The sequence below is a fragment of the Mus caroli genome, unplaced genomic scaffold (assembly GCF_978045245.1).
Source record: "Mus caroli unplaced genomic scaffold, Mus_caroli_1 scaffold_7, whole genome shotgun sequence".
NCBI lineage: Eukaryota > Metazoa > Chordata > Mammalia > Rodentia > Muridae > Mus > Mus caroli.
Window position 1 is genome coordinate 84,759,018 of NW_028227262.1, and position 21,491 is coordinate 84,780,508.

At 38.0% G+C, this 21,491-nt stretch overlaps 1 protein-coding gene across 5 annotated transcripts in view; it reads right to left on the minus strand.

Annotated features, from left to right (window-relative positions):
* The window catches only part of Grid2 (glutamate ionotropic receptor delta type subunit 2), a 1,534,794-nt gene that overhangs the window by 636,821 nt on the left and 876,482 nt on the right, over positions 1-21,491 (minus strand). For all 5 annotated transcript variants that reach the window (XM_029478539.2, XM_021164478.3, XM_029478538.1 and 2 more), the window contains one exon: positions 19,988-20,149. In XM_029478539.2, coding sequence (XP_029334399.1) covers positions 19,988-20,149 — 162 coding nt within the window. The remainder of the gene's footprint in view (positions 1-19,987; positions 20,150-21,491) is intronic.

Below are 21,491 nucleotides of genomic sequence, written 5' to 3' on the forward strand. Positions count from 1 at the left end.
AAGTCCTGGATACAACAACAGAAAAGCAAGTTGTGGATTTAGAATCACATCTCATGTTGCTGATAGAGGATGTTAAGAAGGACATAAATAACTTGGTTAAAGAAATTTGAGGCCAGCCTGGTCTACAAAGTGAGTGCCAGGACAGCCAGGGCTACACAGAGAAACCCTGTCTTGAAAAACAAAAACAAAAACAAAACAAAACAGAAATACAGGAGAGCACAGGCAAACAAATAGAAGCCCTTAAAGAGGAAACACAAAAATCCCGTATAGAATTACAGGAAAATACAACCAAACAGGTGAAGGAATTGAACAAAACCATCCAGAATCTAAAACTGGAAGTAGAAACAATTAAAACACACACACACACACAAAGGAGACAACTCTGGAGATAGAAAGCTTAGGAAAGAGATCATGAGTCATAGATGCAAGCATCACACACAGATTAAAAGAAATAGAAGAAAGAAAGAAAGAGAGAGAGAGAGAGAGAGAGAGAGAGAGAGAGAGAGAGAGAGAAAGAAAGAAAGAAAGAAAGAAAGAAAGAAAGAAAGAAAGAAAGAAAGAAAGAAAGAAAGAAAGAATCTCAGGCACAGAAGATACCATAGAAAACATTGACACAACAATCAAAGAAAAGGCAAAATGTAAAAAGATCCTAACCCAAAACATTCCAGAATTTAGCATACAATGAGGAGACCAAACCTAAGGATAATAGGTATAGAAGAGAGTGAAGATTCCCAACTTAAAAGGCCAGTAAATATTTTCAATAAAACTATAGAATAAAACTGCCCTAACCTAAAGAAAGAGATGCCCATGAACATATAAGAAGCCTACAAAATCCTAAATGCATTGGACAAGAAATGAAATCCAGCTATACTTCTCCTGGGCATATACCCAGAAGATGTTCCAACTGGTAATAAGAACACATGCTCCATTATGCTCATAGCAGCCTTATTTATAATAGCCAGAAGCTGGAAAGAACTCAGATGTCCCTCAACAGAGGAATGGATACAGAAAATGTAGTACATTTACACAATGGAGTACTACTCAGCTATTAAAAACAATGAATTCATGAAATTCTTAGGAAAATGGATGGGACTAGAAAATATCTGCCTGAGTGAAGCATCCTAATCACAAAAGAAAATGCATGGTATGCACTTACTGATAAGTGGATATTAGCCTAAAAACTCAGAATACCCAAGATAAATTGATAGATCACATGAAGCTCAAAAAGAAGGAAGATCAAAGTGTGGATGCTTCAGTCCTTCTTAGAAAGTGAGACAAAATACTCAAGGGAGGAAATATGGAGACAAAGTGTGGAGCAGAGACTGTAGGAAAGGCCATCCTGAGAAGGCCCTACCTGGGAACCCATCTCCTATAGAGACATCAAATCCAGACACTATTGTGGATGCCAAGAAGTGCTTGCTGATAGAAGCCTGATATAGCTGTCTCCTGGAAGGCGCTTCTAGAGCCTGAAAAATACAGAGGTGGCTGCTCACAGGAAGCATTGGATTGAGCACAGGGTTCCCATTGGATGAGCTAGAGAAAGGACCCAAGGAGCTAAAGGGTTTTGAAGACCCATAGAGGGAACAATAATATGAACCAACCAGTATTGCCAGAGCTCCTAGGGACGAAACCACCAACCAAAGAGTACACATGGAGGGACTCATGGCTCTAGCTGCATAGGTAGCAGAGGATGGCCTTGTAGGCCATCTATGGGAGAGACCCTTTGTCCTGTGAAGGCTCTATGTCCCAGTGTAGGGGAATTCCAGGGCCAGGAAGAAGGGTGGGTATGTTGTTGAGCAGGGGAGGAGGGAGGCTTAGGGGGCTTCCAGAGGGGAAACCAAGAAAGGGTATTGGACCTAGGGTGCTCTACATATTTGAAGCCGATGATCAAGCAGCTTGATCTTCAAAATGGGTCTCCTAACAATTTGAGCAGGGGCTGCCTCTGACTCTGTTTCTGTCATTGGATCCCCTTCCTTTAGCTGGACTGCCTGGTCCGGATTCAATGGGAGAGGAGATAATTAATGTCCCATGGCAGGGTGGTACTCAAGGAGAAATTCCCTTTCTCTAAGGAAAAGAGGAGGGAACAATGAGTGGGCAATCTGTGAGGAGTGGAGGGATTGCGGGATACAATCAGGATTTAAAGGGAATAAGTAAATAAATTAATTAATGAAAAAAGAAAAGAATATGATTGCAAAGATTGACTATATTTTGAGTTGTTTATGAGGTTAAAAATCCTCAGCAGAAAGAAAACATTGTATTTCATTTAGTGGTAGTGCTGGATAGTTTAAGATCAACTTGATATAATTAGAGTCATCTGAGAGGAGGGAAGCTCAACTGAGTTAATGCCTCCATAAGTTTGGGCTATAGGAAAGCCTGATAGGCATGATATTAATTAGTGATATTTGTGAGAGGGAACACCACTGTCCTGATGGTCCTGGTTTCTATAAGAAAGCAGTCTGAATCCATAAGGGTTAAAGGCAGAAAGTGGCACTCCTCCTTGGCCTGTGCTCCTCCCTCCAGGTTCTTTCCTTGTTTGGGCTCAGTAACCCATATTGAGACAGTAATGTATGGATAAATATCATCAGGAATGATGTGATAGTTCCAAAATAGGCACAAGTGGCTCGTGATTAGAAAAATTTGAAGCAGCATATAACACTTGCATGTGCATATTTACATTAGCACACACTTATACATATAGATTCACAGTAAAGACTTATAGCTAACAGATGATATAGTCCATGCCATAAAAGAAGCAATTAGAACTCATTTATTAAGATAAATATTTCTGTCCTTCTAGGTTTTTCTCTCTAAATTATACATGCATATTGCTTGTCTCATATAGCATATATGTTTTAAAGTGGATTGCTAAAAAAAAATGAACATTGGTACAATATTAAAATGTGCTGTTACCTGCTTTATAAGACAAATGAACTAAAATTCAAACATTCATTCGTGAATTCTGGGAGTCTCTTTTAAAGGATATAAATGATATTTGCTTATGCTTGCTCACACACTCACACACACACACACACACACACACACACACACACACACATACACATGATCACACACACACACATTCTCTCTCTGCCCTATCCTTGTGAATATGGACAGAAAAAGTCAATATCGTCTGTTTTCCTCAATAAAATTCCTCCCTATGTTTTCAAACTGGGTCTCTCAATTAATCTAGAGCTTTTCAAGTTTGATACGTTAATTGACTATCAAACCCTACTGATTTTCTAAAACGTGAATGCTGAAGATATGAACTCAGGTCTTCTTGATTCCATTGCATGTATATCTTACCCACTGTGCAATTTTTGAAAACTACCATGACAAAAGTCTGTTTATCTGTAAAAGTTGTATTTTATAGTTCAAGTTGTGTTCATGCAAATCATTCCTAAATTTTCATTTTCTCCTTCAGATATGTACATACTCAATGATATATCATTGTTTTTCCACAGAAAACCAATATGTTCCTTTTCTCTAAGGATTTATATTTTGAAACATTGCAAACAAAATAACCTATATCTCATCTTGCCCAGGGCATAGACCATCTTTCTTTTTTTAGGATTCCACTTTATCATTACTTCTTGCAATCTCCCAATAGCTTCTCAGTGCCCTGAAGACGTGGCACTTGCACCTGCTTTCATGGATGTAGAGGCTGTAGCCTGGCCCATATCTCTTCTATGGAGTAATATGAGCCTCTACACAGGTGCCCATATATGTTTAGTCCCATCAGTAGAATTTCATAACAGCTCTTTCCCTAGGAATCTGAGGGCATCTGGAGTTATCAATACCCTGCTTAAGACACTATAAGAATGCCTTATTCCATTGGAAATTATGCTATTTTAGTTAAGTGACAGTTGTAGGTTCTCTTCCATGACCTGTGACTTCACCAACACTAGGCAGCTGGCCATACTTTCCGTGCTAAGCATGATTTCTCTTTGGTTGAGCAGGTCCTAAGTCCATTAAAAGAGTTGTTCATTATGGCCAGGCTATTTATGCTACTACTGAATAGTTATGGATATCATTCCATGCTGGTCGTAGTTGTTCACAATCATCATTCCTGGGTAGGAGCATTGGTTGATTCTTTCCTTTGGAAGCATACATCATGATTTCTCCATTGGAAGCTTGCATTATGGCTTCTAACCCATGTAAAACATTTGTTATTTCACTTTCCTAGGACTCCCTGCCCTTTTCTTGGCTTGGACCTCCTCATCTTAAACAACACTCTTTGTTAAGTATGATCTTCAGTCACATATTTCCAGAGCAGCTGCCATCTCTCATTATACAGAACTGATCACACTTGTAATTATTTTTGATATTTATATTTTCTTCCCTTATTCTGTGATTTAAAAGGTACAATATATGGCAATTTAACCAATACTTAGTGAATGGAAATAGTTTACCTTTGGAAACAGGAAGTATTTTGATATTTTTGGCACTCAAAAAACTCTTTGTCAAACATCAATATGTTTCAATACATATCTTTTAACTATCAACCAATATGACATAATATACTGTTACATACAGAAACCCCTGGTACACTAGCATTTTCTAGTTATTTTTAAATAAGAATTAAAAATAATTACCACAAGGATTTAAGGAGAAATTGAACAATTAAGCCAATGTGAAAATACTTGAACTAGAGAATTTTGATTAACTTATATATAGAGGACATACCAACTGGATAGTGATTTTTATTTATAATCACAAATTTTCAACATAATATTTTGAATTTGCTCTTTTGTTTTTAAACAAAGCTGCATTTGTTTCTTTTTAAAACTCATGTCTGATTTCATCTGAAATACATTTTCATCCTTTATTGATCTGTTAAGTAAGTGTCCTTTTGTCATTTTCTTTCCTGATCGGATAATTCTCTTCATGTGTTCTCTGCATTTGGAAAATTAAACAACCTTTGTCATTGTATATACAATTGATTCCAGTAGAGGTGTCAGTGAGAGTGTCTCACCATCTGGAACATCTTCCTCAAAGTTCTCATAGCAATGCCTGTTACATTTTAGGTCTCTTTTGAGATGCCATAAGGTCCCTCCAAGCCTTTCTAATTATTTTATATTTTAAGTCAAGTCCCAATTGAACCAGCTCTGTGATGGAAACTTGATTGTACATAGGATGTTTGCTTAAAATACTGTGGAGGAGCCATATGAAAGAGACTAGAGGAAGCAAGACTGGGTCAAACAAGTAAAACTGAGAAGCTAACAAATGTGATCCAGGATCACGTGTATGTATCTCAAGATTAAGGATTAACATTTAGTTTAATAGTTGTAACAAAATTGCCCCCGTCCAATTAATTTAAATATTAATAAAACAAGAAGCCTGTGATTGGATAGGGAAAAGGAAGGTGGAACAGAGACTGGGAGGAGGAAGATGGAGAACCAACAGGATGATTCCAATTCCATGTAGCTTTAAATAGCCACAGGTAGCTGTAATATCATATAGGGATAAAATAATTGGGATAAATTGTCTAATCTAGGTGGGCAGTTTGTATTATTATCAATTGGCTCTGAAATTATTGTGTGGGCATCTTGTGAATTGAGAGTTTATTATATATAAATCTGATTGATTAATTATAAGCTTCTAGAGTTTAGATTTACTAGTTACTGGAATTTGGGACCTCTGATCACAAGGGGTGGATGGCTGAGAAGGTATGGGTGGCTCTGAGAAAGGCAAACATGAGCTGGGAAGACTGTAGCACAGAGGCTAGCCTAGAGGCAGTGGGACTGAGAGCAGAAAGTAGCTGGGTGTAGCACAGGAAGCAGGTAATAACCATTTGGTGTAGAATTCTCTTAGGAAGTGGGGAAAGCAGCAAAACAAAAACTGCAAAGAAATTAAGCTCCATTGCTGTGTGCCATGGGAGACATGTTTAGTGAGAATCTTGGTTTCTTTGAAAAACACAAACTGAGCACTGGTGGCGCATGCCTTTAATCCCAGCACTTGGGAGGCAGAGGAAGGCAGATCTTTTTTTTCTTTTTCTTTTATTAGATATTTTCTTTATTTACATTTCAAATGTTATTCCCTTTCCTGGTTTTCCCCTTGTAAACCCCCTATCCCCTCCACACTCCCCCTGCTCACCAACACACCCACGCCTGCTTCCTGGTCCTGGCATTCCCCTACATTGGAGCATAGAGCCTTCATAGGACCAAGGGCCTGTCCTCTCATTGATGACTGACTAGGCCACCCTCTGCTGCATATGCAGCTGGAGCCATGAGTCCCACCATGTGTTTTGTTTGGTTGGTAATTTAGTCCCTGGTAGCTCTGGGGGGTACTGGTTAGTTCATATTGTTGTTCCTCCTATGGGACTGCAAACACATTCAGCTCCTTGGGTCCTTTCTCTAGGTCCTTCATTGGGGACCCTGTGTTCAGTCCACTTCAGTAGGCGAATTTCTGAGTTTGAAGCCAGCCTGGACTCACTACAGAGTGAGTTCCAGAACAGCGAGGGCTACACAAAGAAACACTGTCTTGAAAGAGAGAGAGAGAGAGAGAGAGAGAGAGAGAGAGAGAGAGAACATATTATAAAAATATGCTTTCATTTATACCCCAGGTGTGGGATACAGATTGTCCATACTAGCTGACTATGACTTGCCTAGTGCTCTAGGAGGCTTGTGATTTTACCAGCTACAGATAATTCCTTCAAGTGTATGAATTCTAGAGTCTCTTCTGAGGGTATATAAATGCTAGGGACCCAAGAGGCTTTGTTTTTGCTATTGGTGGGTTGTTGCTTGTTGCTTGTTTGCTGTTGGTTGTGGTTTATTAAGTAACCATGGATAAAGAAGAAATAACCAGAACAAGAAATTAAATAACATGACAGGAAAAATCAAACATGCCTCAAGGAATGTGATGACCCTAATCAGCAGGAAGTAGTCTAGTGATAACTATGTCCTCTTTCTTCTCTTTCATTTTTTTTCTTTCCTATCAAATGTTAGGGGGTTGATGCTATAGAAGAAAAATACTCACAAAGTAGACAGAAGTCTAACTACAGGCATTACATGTCTTTCCCATGAAGCTTGAGTGTGCACTGTAACACAACATACTCTTTCCAATGTGTCTGTACACTACTACTATCACAAGTCTTAGAGACCAAGCTGGAGTACAGCCAATATTCAGTACTATAGTATAAGCTTTTGAGTAATACAATAAAAGAGTTTGCACTGTGAATTCCATAATATAGACATGTTTTCCATATGTTTTACAAACATCTGCTGAAAGAGTGATAGATGGAATGAATAAAGTACAATTTTTGCAATCATTTCAATATTAAGAATTTTAACATTATATCTAATCTAGGATAGAAGTCCTATAGGCACTGGTAGAGTTTTCTGCCTCACAGTAAAGAGAAAGAGAAGTTTCAAACCCCAGAGTGTGGTTTAATCAAACCCAAAATAGGAACCACAAGTACCCAAGGTTTCACAGCTTCTGGTAAAAGTTACAGACAGAAGCAAGAGAACTCAACTGGCCCAGCATATGAAAAACAGACAGTCACATTATGGGAGTCACCAACCAGTTGTGTAGAGAATTGGGAATTCATTGAGGGTGCCATAGTTGCCTTAGAGTAAGACCACATACAGGAGAAGTAACACAACTTCCTGCCCAAGCTACAGTGCCATGCAAGAGACTTGAGCTGACAAAAGACAGTATCTGACCTTCAGGACAGGACTAAGGATAGAGCTTCAGATCCTACATATTAATTCCATGATATAAACTGATATCTCAGTCATCCTATGAGCCAGTTATATCTTGAACATTGTAACACCTCCATTGAAAGAAGGAATTTTTTAAAAAGATAAGACCCAACAAGTATTTCAAAGATTCATATGCAGATATTTTCACCCAACCAATGGATGGAAGTTGCCTACCCCTGTGGTTGAATTAGGGAAAGGCTGGAAGAAGCAAAGAAGGAGGGTGACCCTGTAGGAGGACCAGCCATCTCAATTAACCTGGACCCCTCACACATTGGACCACCAACCACACAGCATACACTAACTGCTGTGAGGCCCCCAACACATCTACAGTAGAGGACTGCACTTAACCCTCAAGAGACTGGAGGTCCCAGGGAGTATAGAGGTCTTGTTGGGTGGGTATTGGGGGTTGGGAACATCTTCGTGGAGACAAGGGGTGAGGAGGAGCTATGGGATGTGTAACAGTCAGAAGGTGGACGGCGGGGTTGGGGGGGGAGGGAATAAGATCTGGAGTGTAAAAAAATAATTAAATAAAAGAAAAAAAAGAAAGCAAAAATCTCTACCAACAAACTAACTCTAGATGTTCAAGTTGGAGCATAAAAACAAAAACAAAATGAAGAAAAATAGTATGCTGTTCGGGGATAGTACTAGTTCCACACGAATGACTTCCAAAGAGAATGATTTGGATAAACTTCTAAAAACAAAGAATTTAAAGGCCTAAGTACAACTATGTCAAAACAACTCAAGGTTAATACAGTTTCACTCCAAGCTCACAAAAATGAACTAAATAATGAGGTCAATCCAATATATGAAGATAGAATTCAATAAGAAGATTTATTGAAAAAAAACCTAAATTGAATTAAATGTGGAAATGAAACATTCAATATAAGCACATGAAAAGCTCAGTGGAAAGCTTCACCAATATGCAAAACAGATTATCTAGAATATATGGCAGAGTAATTAGACTATTAAGTAAAAATCAATGGTAAATTAAACATGTGAGTGTGTGTGAGTCTCTCTGTGTGTGTGTTTACAGAACACAAGAGAGCTTAGAGATATGATGAAATGAGCAAAACTCTTTATTATGGGCATAGATTGTAAATATTTACTTTATGCTATATGTTCTAGTGGCACTACCACTGGACTTTTACTTATAGACTTATATCCCCCAACAGAGACAAGTACACATTGATGTTCATAGCTGCTCTATTCATAGTAGTTTGGAGATAGAATCAACCTAGATATCCATCAACAGAAGAATAGATGAGGAAAATGTGGTACATATACACAATGGAGTATTACTCAGATAAAAAGGAAAATGAAATTTGCAGTTGAACAGATGAAATTTTAAAAAGACAGTGTTGCATGTTTTCTCTCATAGATATGTTCTATGTTTGTTTAACTTGAAGCACAATTAAAAGTCAGAATCCAGTGTTTGTGACAGAACACACTTTAAGCAAGGAACAGTAGTTGATTAAAACAATTAAAAATACTGAAGCATATAATACACAAAAGCTTAATCAAGAAATGGTGTGGCTGATAGGAGAAGTCAGGGGATAAGGATGAGAGCTAATTCAAGGAGGGGCGTATGAGGAGCCACAGAATTAAAGCATGATTGGGTGACTAGTTGCATATATGTGGCATGAAAGAAGTGGGTAGGGGGTTTCATAGGTTACAGGATAAAGTTGGATAAGGATGTGTGCATAAGGGAGGAGAGAACAGTGTGTGATTTAGCTAAAACTAGGAATGCAAGGTTTATGGAAAGACTCTAATATAAAAATTTCTAAATAAAACCTAAGGATTTAAATAGAATTACCATACATGGGTGGACAAAGCCCCTAATTGGCATTGGGTAGTAAGTGAAAATCACAGTGCTAGGCACAATATACATCCCTATTAGTTATATTGGTCGAGAGCATCACAGAAGTCACCTAAAACAAAACAGGCTGTTGGTTACCTACAATATCTACATGGGAAGATATATTTCTGAAAATGCCACACATTTTTGCTTCAGGACATTGAGAAATAAATTTAAAACTAAATGTCAAGCTTCCTTCTGAATGGCTAAGCTTTTATATAGTGCTGAAGGCTGTATGTACCCTGCTGGGAGAGAGAAGAAATTGATAATTTCACCCAGTGCTGGACTCTTCCTCCTATAATACTAAACTGTCAGGTGAGATCTCCCTACTAGTGCAGTACTGGCACGGTTGCTATGGGGTAACTAATCATGCTACTCTCATTTTTAAACGGTTCACAAGAGACTATGTCATGGCTTCTATTGTAATTCTGGCCAGAAGCCCATGGCTACTGAGGTTGTATATCCTAGTACACTTTGGTATAAGAGCATGCTGGCAAATTACCTTATAAATATTTCTCTCTATGTCCGTAGCATGGGCTGCTCTAAAACTTGATGAGAGAAGGCGTTAAACATGGTCAGAAAATTTTTTGAGCATGCTCCCACTTGTAGCTTTTCTATGCTCTAGTGAATGACTTCACACTCATGCATATATGGGCAGTATACATTTTACTTAATGGGTTATCAAAACAGCAAAAATAATACATGAAATAGAGAAGAAGGCATGCCAAAAGTACAATGGGAGATAGAGGAGAGAAAGGAAAGGTGTAAATGATCATATTTATTATATAAATATGTGAAAATCTTAAAAATAAAAATATCATAAAATTAAAAGAAAATAAGCAAACAAATATTTAAACCAACAATTAAGAATATTTAACTAGTCAAGAGTGGGCACAGGTTACCATTTAAAGACTAAGGATTCTGTAGATAAACATAGGCTATCTTCTTTGCATGGGCATGGCATAGCTGTGTTATCTGCTTGAGAGCTGATACATTCTGCTCTGTCTACAATAATTTATACATGTCATAAAGAGATGCTTTTAGCTGTGGTTCTTGAGTCTCTTGTCTGTCTGTACATAACTTCTTCTACTTTTTATATCTGGTCAACATCTAATGATTTTAAATATTTAATAAAACATGTTTGAAAGCTCGTTATCTATTATCAATCATCAACAACTTCACTTATATCACATATCTACTTCTTCTTAAATACTAACATTGCAACAACAATTAAACTTAAATTAAAAATTGTTATGATAAAGACTGTAAAAACACTCCAAATGCAAGGGCAGCCATATTCATTAAAGAAACTTTAGTAAAGCTCAAAGCACACATTGCACCTCACACAAAAATATTGGGAGACTTCAACACCCCACTCTCACCAATGGACAGATCCTGGAAACAGAAACTAAACAGAGACATATGAACACTAACAGAAGTTATGCAACAAATGGATTTAACAGATATCTACAGAACATTTTATCCTGAGGGTCTTCTCAGCACCTCATGGTACCTCCTCCAAAATTGACCATATAATTGGTCACAAAACAGGCCTCAACAGATACAAAAATATTGAAATTGTCCCATGCATCCTATCAGATCACCATGGACTAAGGCTGATTTTCAATAACAGCATAAATAATAGAAAGCCAACATCCATGTGGAAACTGAACAACACTCTCCTCAATGACACCTTGGTCAAGTAAGAAATAAAGAAAGAAATTAAAGACTTTTTAGAGTTTAAAGAAAATGAAGCCACAGCATACCCAAACTTATGGGACACAATGAAGGCAGTCCTAAGAGGAATACACATAGCCCTGAGTGCCTCCAAAAAGAAACTAGAGAGAGCACACATTAGCAGTCTGACAGAACACCTAGACGATCTAGAACGAAAGGAAGCAAATTCACCCAAGAGGAGTAGACGGCAGGAAATAATTAAACTTGGGGCAGAAATCAACCAAGTGAAGACAAAAAGAACTATTCAAAGAATCAATCAAACCAGGAGCTGGTTCTTTGAGAAAAGCAACAAAATAGATAAACCCTAAGCCAAACTAACTAGAGGACACAAGGAGAGTATCCTAATTAACAAAATAAAAAATGAAAAAGGAGACATAACAACAGAACCTGAGGAAATCTAAAACATCATCAGAACCTAGTACAAAAGGCTATACTCAACAAAACTGAAAACCTGGATGAAATGGACAACTTCCTAGACAGATACCAGGTACTGAAAGATCCTGACAGAATGTAAAAGGACACAGAAGCCCTGAAATTGGCAAGATAGATGTCAGTGTTAGCAGAACTAGCTTCACTGATTTAGAAAAATAGAGGTGCACAATGCTCTGGCCACTCCTTGAACCTGTGTGTCTGCCAATGTTTTGACAGTTCCTTGACCCATGTGTGTGCCCACTGATGAAGCCCATTGCCAGGTGTTTGTGATATTGGTTGCTGAGAAAGAGTCAGAAAATCTCCCCAGCAACCACAGCCCGGCCAATCCTGAGTTGCTACACCTGCATCAGACTCTTTCCTTGTACCCCTACCATACCCTTTTCTTGAGAATAGACATTGTTTAGGTCTGGAAATCCCCTACTCCCCTCCCTTCTCCTTTCTCCCCTAAGGGCCTATAAAAACTAGGACCTCTTTCCTCTCAAGGTCGACTCCTCAACCCCTGCATGGGATATGACTCATCCCCAGAGCTCTGGCTTTCCATGAATAAAGCCTCATGTGGTTTGAAACAAGCTCGGTCTATCGTGAGTTCTTGGGTGTCTGCTATTGTCCTGAGGCCTGAGCGAGGGGCTCCTCTCGGAGTCTTTCAGTACCAAAGTTAAATCAGGACACTATGCCCCTCCTTAGAATTGGGAACAGAACACCCATGGAAGGAGTTACAGAGACAAAGTTTGGAGCTGTGATGAAAGGATGGACCATCTAGAGACTGCTATATCCAGGGATCCACCCCATAATCAGCTTCCAAACGCTGACACCATTGCATACACTAGCAAGATTTTGCTGAAAGGACCCAGATATAGCTGTCTCTTGTGAGACTATGCCGGAGCCTGGCAAACACAGAAGTGGATGCTCACAGTCAGTTAGTGGATGGATCACAGGGCCCCCAATGGAGGAAGCTGGAGAAAGTACCCAAGGAGCTGAAGGGATCCGCAACCCTATGGATGGAACAACATTATGAACTAACCAGAACCCCGGAGCTCTTGACTCTAGCTGCATATGTATCAAAAGATGGCCTAGTTGGCCATCACTGGAAAGAGAGGCCCATTGGACATGCAAACTTTATATGCCCCAGTACAGGGGAAGGCCAGGGCCAAAAAACTGGGAATGGGTGGGTAGGGAAGTGGGGGGAGTGTATGGGGGACTTTTGGGATAGCATTGGAAATGTAATTGAGGAAAAGATGTAATAAAAAATATTTTTAAAAAATCAGGATCAGAATAATGATCTAAACAGTCCCATTTCCCCAAAATAAATAGAAGCAGTCATCAATAGTCTCCTAACGAAAAAAAACCCAGGACCAGATGGGTTTAGTGCAGAGCTCTATCAGACCTTCAGAGAAGACCTAATTCCAACTCTCCTCAAACTATTCCACAAAATAGAAACAGAAGGTATTCTACCCAATTCATTCTACAAAGCCACAATTACTCTGATACCTATACCATACAAAAATCCAACAAAGAAAGAGAACTGCAGACCAATTTCCCTTATGAATATCAATGTAAGAATACTCAATAAAATCCTCTCAAACCAAATCCTAGAACACATCAAAACGATCATCCATCATGACCAAGTAGGCTTCATCCCAGGGATGCAGGGATGGTTCAATATACAGAAATTCATCCAAGTATATTAACAAACTGAAAGACAAAAATCACATGATCATAACATTAGATGCTGAGAAAACATTTGACAAAATCCAACACCCCTTCACAGTAAGTCATGGAAAGATCAGGAATTCAAGGCCCATACCTAAACATAATAAAAGCAATATACAGCAAACTAGTAGCCAAAATAAAACTAAATGGAGAGAAACTCAAAGCAATACCACTAAAATCAGGGAGTAGACAAGGCTGCCCATTTCTCCCTACCTATTCAATATAGTACTTGAAATCCTAGCCAGAGCAATTAGAGAACAAAAGGAGATACAAATTGGAAAGGAAGAAGTCAAAATTTCACTGATGGAAGATGATAGTATGTATAAGTGACACTAAAAATTCCACCAGAGAACTCCTAAACCTTATAAACAGTTTCAGTGCAGTAGCTGGATATAAAATTAACTCAAACAAATCAGTGGCTTTTCTCTACACAAAGTATAAACAGGGTGAGAAAGAAATTAGGTAAGCAACACACTTCACAATAGTCACAAATAATATAAAATACCTTGGTGTGACTCTAACTAAAGAAGACAAAGATCTATATGACAAGAACTTCAAGTCTCTAAAGAAAGAAATTGAAGATCTCAGAAGATGGAAAGATCTCCCATGCTCATGGATTGGCAGGATCAACATAGTAAAAATGGCTATTGTGCCAAAAGCAATCTACAGATTCAATGCAATCCCCATCAAAATTCCAACTTAATTCTTCAACGAATTAGAAAGGGCGATCTGCAAATTCATCTGGAATAACAAAAAACCTAGGATAGCAAAAACTATTCTCAACAATAAAATAACCTCTGGTGGAATCACCATGCCTGAACTCAAGCTGTACTACAGAGCAATTGTGATAAAAACTGCATGGTACTGGTACAGTGACAGAAAGGTACATCAATGGAATAGAATTGAAGACCCAGAAATAAACAGACACACCTATGGTCACTTGATCTTTGACAAAGGAGCTAAAACCATCCAGTGGAAAATAGACAGCATTATCAACAAGTAGTCCTGGAACAACTGGCGGTTATCATGTAGAAGAATTCTAATTGATCCATTCTTATCTCCTGTACAAAGCTAAAGTCTAAGTGGATCAAGGGACTCCACATAAAACCAGAGACACTGAAATTTATAGAGGAGAAAGTGGGGAAAAGCCTCGAAGATACAGGGGAAATATTCCTAAATAGAACAGCAATAACTTGTGATGTAGGATCAGGAATTGACAAATGGGACTTCATAAAATTGCAAAGCTTCTGTAAGGCAAAAGACACTGTCAATAAGTCAAAAAGGCCACCAACAGATTGGGAAAGGATTTTTACCAATCCTAAGTCTGATAGGGGACTAATATCCAATATATACAAAGAGCTCAAGAAGCTGCCCTCCAGAAATTAAAATAACCCCATTAAAAATGGGGTACAGAACTTAACAAAGAATTCTCAACTGAGGAATACCGAATGGCTGAGAAGCACCTGAAAAAAATGTTCAACATCCTTAATCATCAGGGAAACGCAAATCAAAATAACCCTGAGATTCTACCTCACACCAGTCAGAATGGCTAAGATCAAAAATTCAGGTGACAGCAGATGCTGATGAGGATGTGGAGAAAGAGGAACACTCTTCCATTGCTGGTGGGATTGGAAGATTGTACAACCACTCTGGAAATCAGTCTGGTGGTTTCTCAGAAAACTGGACATAGTACTACCAGAAGATCCAGCAATACCTCTCCTGGGCATATATCCAGATATTACAACTGGTAATAAAGACACATGCTCCACTATGTTCACAGCAGCCTTATTTATAATAGCCAGAAGCTGGAAAGAACCCAGATGTCCCTCACCAGAGGAATGGATAAAGAAAATGTGGTACATTTACACAATGGAGTACTACTCAGCATTAAAAATAATGAATTTATGAAATCCCTAGGTAAATGCTTGGATCTGGAGGGTATCATCCTGAGTAAGGTAACCCAATCACAAAAGAACGCACATTGAATGCAATCACTGATAAGTGGATATTATTCCATAAACTTAGAATACCCAAAATACAATTTGCAAAACAAAAGAAAATCAAGAAGAAGGAAGACCAACCAGTGGATACTTCATTCCTCCTTAGATCAGGGAATAGAATACAGGGAAGTAGTTACAGAGAAAAAGGTTGGAGCTAAGACGAAAGGGTGGACCATCCAGAGACTACCCCACATGGAAATCCATCCCTTAATCAGCCAACAAATGCAGACACTATTGCATATGCCAGCAAGATTTTGCTGAAAGGACCCTGATATAGCTGTCTCCTGTGAGACTAGGCCAGTGCCTGGCAAATACAGAAGTGGATGCTCACAGTCATCTATTGGATGGAACACAGAGTCCCCAACGGAGGAGCTAAAGAATGTACCCAAGGAACTGAAGGGGTCTGCAACCCTATAGGTGGAACAACAATATGAACTAATCAGTACCCCCAGAACTCCTCTCTCTAGCTGCATATGTAGCAGAAGATGGCCCAGTTGGCCATCATTGTGAAGAGAGGCCCCCTAGTCTTGCAAACTTTATATGTCCCAGTCCAGGGAATGCCAGGGCCAAGAAGTTGGTTGGGTGTGTAAGGGAGCAGGGTTGGGGGAGGGTATAGGGGACTTTTGGGTTAGCATTTGAAATGCAAATGAAGAAAATATCTAATAAAAATTTGAAAAAAGAAATTTAAATGAAGAAAATATCTAATAAAAAAAGAAAGAGGAATAAAAAAAGACTGGGAAAACAGTTATGGCAATTTACATATGGTCTTTATAATGATATAAATTGCTATTGAGTCATTTTAAGGTGTAGGTGTTTTCTTAACCAAATGAGTTTGGCCAGGGTATTCTAAGCATTACTATGAGCAAGGAAAATGGTAAATGATATATATAACATAGAAATTTTAGCCAAAAGCCTAGTATTTACAACTAGTTATCTATACAGTCTTTATCTCTTCTTAGGTGTAGTTTTCTACTGCTTAAAATTCACGAGACTAGGTTAGAAGTAATATTATTAAATGAGTTAGAATAATATGATCAAACAGGTTAATTAAATGCTATTATATCTCACTATTCTAAAACTATGTTATTAGTAAAAAAAATTGAATTTTAAGATTGAAAAGCTAGAATCTTCTGTGGCATAAAATTAAAAAATCATCCTTTCAAATTATAATCTTGATATACCTAATTCTTATAAATATTTTGTGTGTAAGATAATGTCGTAAAATTATACAATTGGAAGTGAAAGCAAATGCAGTTATCCTAAAATTTTTTAAGATGCTTTAAGAAAGAGAAAGTGATAACACTAGTTTTATTTGCAAGTAATATCTACTTGTATTTGAAAAGTACAAGAGAAGTATAAGAAGCTGTTTTTAAAGTTTTCAGATCAATCAAAAAGAAAATAAGTATCTATAACTTCCTTATCTGGAATGTATTTATAATAGTATGTGTAATAATATGTACATACATAATAGTATGTACACACATACAGCAATATACATATACAGTAAACATATATGCATATATATACATACAACACAAATAGAAACATGCATACATTACAAACTATATATATATGCATATATATATATATATATATATATACACAGCACATATATGAAGCTCATATACATACCGCAAATACAACACATACAATAATACACATATGTACATACAACATATACACATAAATAGACCCACATATAATATACATATATACAACATACATGTATGCATACATAAAACACATATACACATATACTTAAATACAGATACATATATAGGATATTAATAAAATATTTTAGGACCAAGTGCAATGGAAAAATGGAGGATGAATCTAAATCTTACAGGATTATCAAAAAAGAGGATATAATAGATGATAGAAACTCAATATTTAAAATTATAATTCTTTGAAAGATCATATACAAAAATAGTGTATGCAACAATGATATGGGGTGCTAGCACTACAGATTTCTAGTTTAGGGGAGAGAGAGGGATTTCTTCCTTTACTTCCTATTTGTTGAATATCTGTTTTACTTGTAGTTTTATATTACCACTTTCCATAACACATTTAAGAGCTAAAACAGGAGTCCTTGAGAACAGTTGCCTTCCATTGCACTGGGCACTTCTACTACCGTTGTCAGCTGCATCATATCCAAAGCCTTTGTTTCATCCTCATATTAGGAATACAATTAATTCAGGGTCAGAAGTTCATTCTTGTTCCTTTCTGCACTCTGTATGGTTTGTATAAAATGATCCAAAATTGTATATCTGTGTAAAGTGCACATAGATGTGCTGTGTTTACATGAATATAAATCCAAATGTTGTCACTAGAATATTAGCACCACAATTAAAATTCAGAAACTTGTGATGTATGCAAACAGCCTTTCTTCTTAGGCTTTGTCTTTTCTCCCCCACCCCCTTGGCTCCACACAGTGTTAGGCATCTAGGAGACTCAATACTACAGCTGCATATTTAATGCTAATGGGAGAATGTTTCTAGCACCCATGAGTGACAATGTTCTTCAGCCCTAATTCTCAGCCTCTAAACAGGCTTACCTAATTCCTGGGCTTTGGCCACCTCTGGTGGCCCTGTCAACACCACTCTCCTCTCTTGAGTTGCTATGTGAGTCCAACACACTCTTACAGTGCTTAGCTGTGTGCAGTCTCATCATTCCAAACACTTCTTTTGGAAGGGGAAAAAGATACAATTGGGGAAAACTTGCTACATCCTCTTAAGGTTAATTTAAGCCAATGATTCTCAACCTGTGGATCAAGACAGTATGGGTGATGCATATCAGATATCCTCCATATCCTATATTTACATTATGATCCATAAAAGTAGCAAAATTACATTGATGAGCTCGCAGTGAAAAATTTTATGGTTGGGGTCACCACGACATGAAGAACTCTATTAAAGGGCCACAGCCTTTAATAAGACTGAGAACTACTGATTTAACTGTAAGATAAAAATATAATGTGGCATCATGTCATTATAATTCAGACTAAGTTTTTCAGGACTTGGAATTTATACACCCCTTTTGAATATGAAGTGCATATCTGAAGGGAATTATGCAATAGCTATTCAAAATAGTAATCCATAATTGTAATATTAAATAATTACTTCAAATATAAAAGTACAACATCAAATAATTTTATATATCAAACTGGTACTTGTGAAACATCCAAATGTTATGGTGTCTCTTTCCTTTGTACTATAGTTTCATTGAATAAATACTTCCTAAGCAACCCCTTAGACAACTGTTCTCTTTTGAGAGAAAGCTGGGAGAACAGATAGATGCAGGTTCCTGTGTCCTCTCCAAATCAGGCATTAATAAATTGGCAGATCAGACTCTTGTTCAACAACCTCCCTTGGATTCACACCTGCCAGCTCTCTGCGGAGATAGTGCCGGGAGATTTTGGCAACACCTTAATTTCTATTTGTTTTATTCATTCTCCACTGAAAAAATGTTCCTCTGCCAGTGTGTTCAACATATCTCATTCTTAAGTACTTTGGTTGTTAGCCTAAATTCTCAGCAAAGTGATTCTTCATAAAATGGAAACAGTATCAACATCAACATCACTCTATTCTGCATTGAAAACTCACCTCCCTCCACTTCCTGTTCTTTGGGCATCCATTTTACATGCAATGTGAAAATTTCCTAGACATTTCACTGTCTTTTCTAAATGTGTGCATATTTCAAGTGACTAGCCATTTTTCTTTTTGTTTCAGAAAAGGAAGGCAAACGTATGAGAAAAGAAAAAGAATGGGTAAGGTAAGCGTCATAAAGTTCCTGTCTGCTGTCTCCCGTCTAAAGGGTACAAGGGAAGATTGTTTGTTTTATTAATCATTTCATTTTAAATCAAAGAAGCTGTGCAAGACAAACGAAGGATGTCAGCAAGAACGACATGACAAAGAGGCTAATCAGCTGCAGAGTGCTTATACCACCGAGAAGAGACAAATGGCAGAAACTGCCTTCTGGGGATGGAGCAGGTAGCTAAGCAGAGTCAGGTCACCCTGGCATGCCACCCACTGCCAGGGAAGAAGTCTACAGTTGGTACCCAAAATAGTCCACTGTACAGGAACATGTTAACTGTTTATAAATCATGTTCATAATAGAAGATAATGTCCTCACATCCAATGGCTTATCTTATCTTGTATCACTCAAGTGAGAAACCATGAAGCCTATTGTGCGTGTTTTCAGCTGATGATGTGAGCGATAAATCAAAAGACAAAGGAATAACATTTTGTGCCTTGTAAGATGCAGTGTAAAGCTTTTGTTTCTTTACCCTAAAGGCACAACCATGGCAATTTAGATTTCACACCCTCCAGTTTTCTTCTTGCATAATTTATCTTATAAAGAAGACCTTGCTTTTCTATATATATGTTTGACTTTTATAAATATTGCATTCATCCATTTTCTAGTTTGAGTTTGCAGCATTGTCAATGAAAGAAAAAACAAACCTGTAAAAAATACCTTGCCTCACTCCCACCTGCCTTCTCACGCAGCTTTGCATGCCAATGCAGAGCAGGGCCCTGCTGCCCATAGATAGTTACCTTCTTGATGGTCTCCAGCATGGACCGCCCTCCTTGCCAGGGCTTGGAGTTTTTCCTGATACAGGACAAGCTTGCCATGCTGTGCCACTTACGGTCCTCCAGCTTCTTATGGAAGGCATTTGCAAGCAGAAGCACCGTGTCATAGATGTAAAGGTTAGAAATCTGGAAAGAGAGTTGACAGGAGTCATTAGGCCCTCCACTCTAGCCATCCACATGGAGTGACGACAGCTTGGCAGCTCTCTCTTGACATCCATGCATGCTTCACTGAGTTGCTTACTAGGCAGGACATTTTTCTTTTCATTCCTTAGCTAGTTCTACCACTGAGAACAAGGTCTATCAGATTGTATACCTCAATTGCTTTGCTGGCTTATTTGGGTATGAAAGAGAAGACTATAAAAGAGTAATTTTGACAGAGGCAAGGATACTGTTAATATCAGTCCTTAGAAAAATCACCTGGCCCTTATTTCTCTCTGACAGGCAGACATCCTGAGACACTAAAATGGAAGGAGACCCCGAGTAAGAAAGTTTCTCAGTAAGTCACATCTCCATGTTTTAATTACTCATATGGATTCAACTATCAACATTGTTTCAAATCTGCTCTTATATGAATGTCATTGGATCCAAAGTGGGAAACAGTCACTTTTGTGTGCTTATAGAGAACTCTGTAATGAGGAAGGACAGTTATCAGAAATATTCATGGACATCAGAATGACTAAGAGCTGTAGGGATACACAGACACCATGATTGACAGCCAAGACAAATGCTACAACTAGCCGGTTGCATAGGTGCTTATGGTAACTTTTTGGTTACTACATGGGGGGCTAACTGAATTACTGCTGAGTTTTCCCCCAAGGTCTATTGCAATCCTTAAGTAACTCTTGCTAGGGCCACCATCCACACTATCAATTATTTACCAATATTGCCTAGTTTTTAAGAGAAGATTAGAATTTATCCAGGACGCATGGCCATGAATAGAGGTAAGAGGTCAGAAAAAGCCACCAAATGTCATTTATTGCTTCTCAGAAGGAAAACTTAAAATAAAGCTAAGCAAGAGAGGTGGTGATAGAAACTCATTTTCACCTTGAAGCACTCCGGCTTTCTTAGGTTTTCAAGGGTCACATTTTCACAGTTTTTTCTGCAAACCACGAAGAGGCTATGCAGATTGTCAGTGATTGTAATTAATCAAGAAGGAAATTCACAATGTCGTCTCCACACATTACAGAATGCTGCAGTGAGCCAGCCACTGGGATAATTAGAGTCTGATGCTATGCACAGCCATTAGACAGTGCCCCAACAATACCTTGTGGGTTTCGTTTCACATTTCAGAGAATCTTTAATCATCTGGGATTGTTACACGTCATTTTATGTGCAAATTTATAGAAAAGGCACACTAGTAGATGTGGGAATTTCTTTGATGGGGCATTGAAGACACTTATGGATGCTTTAAGACTGAAGTAATTTTTATACGGAAATATCCGGGTGGACTGTTACTATCACCCAACAC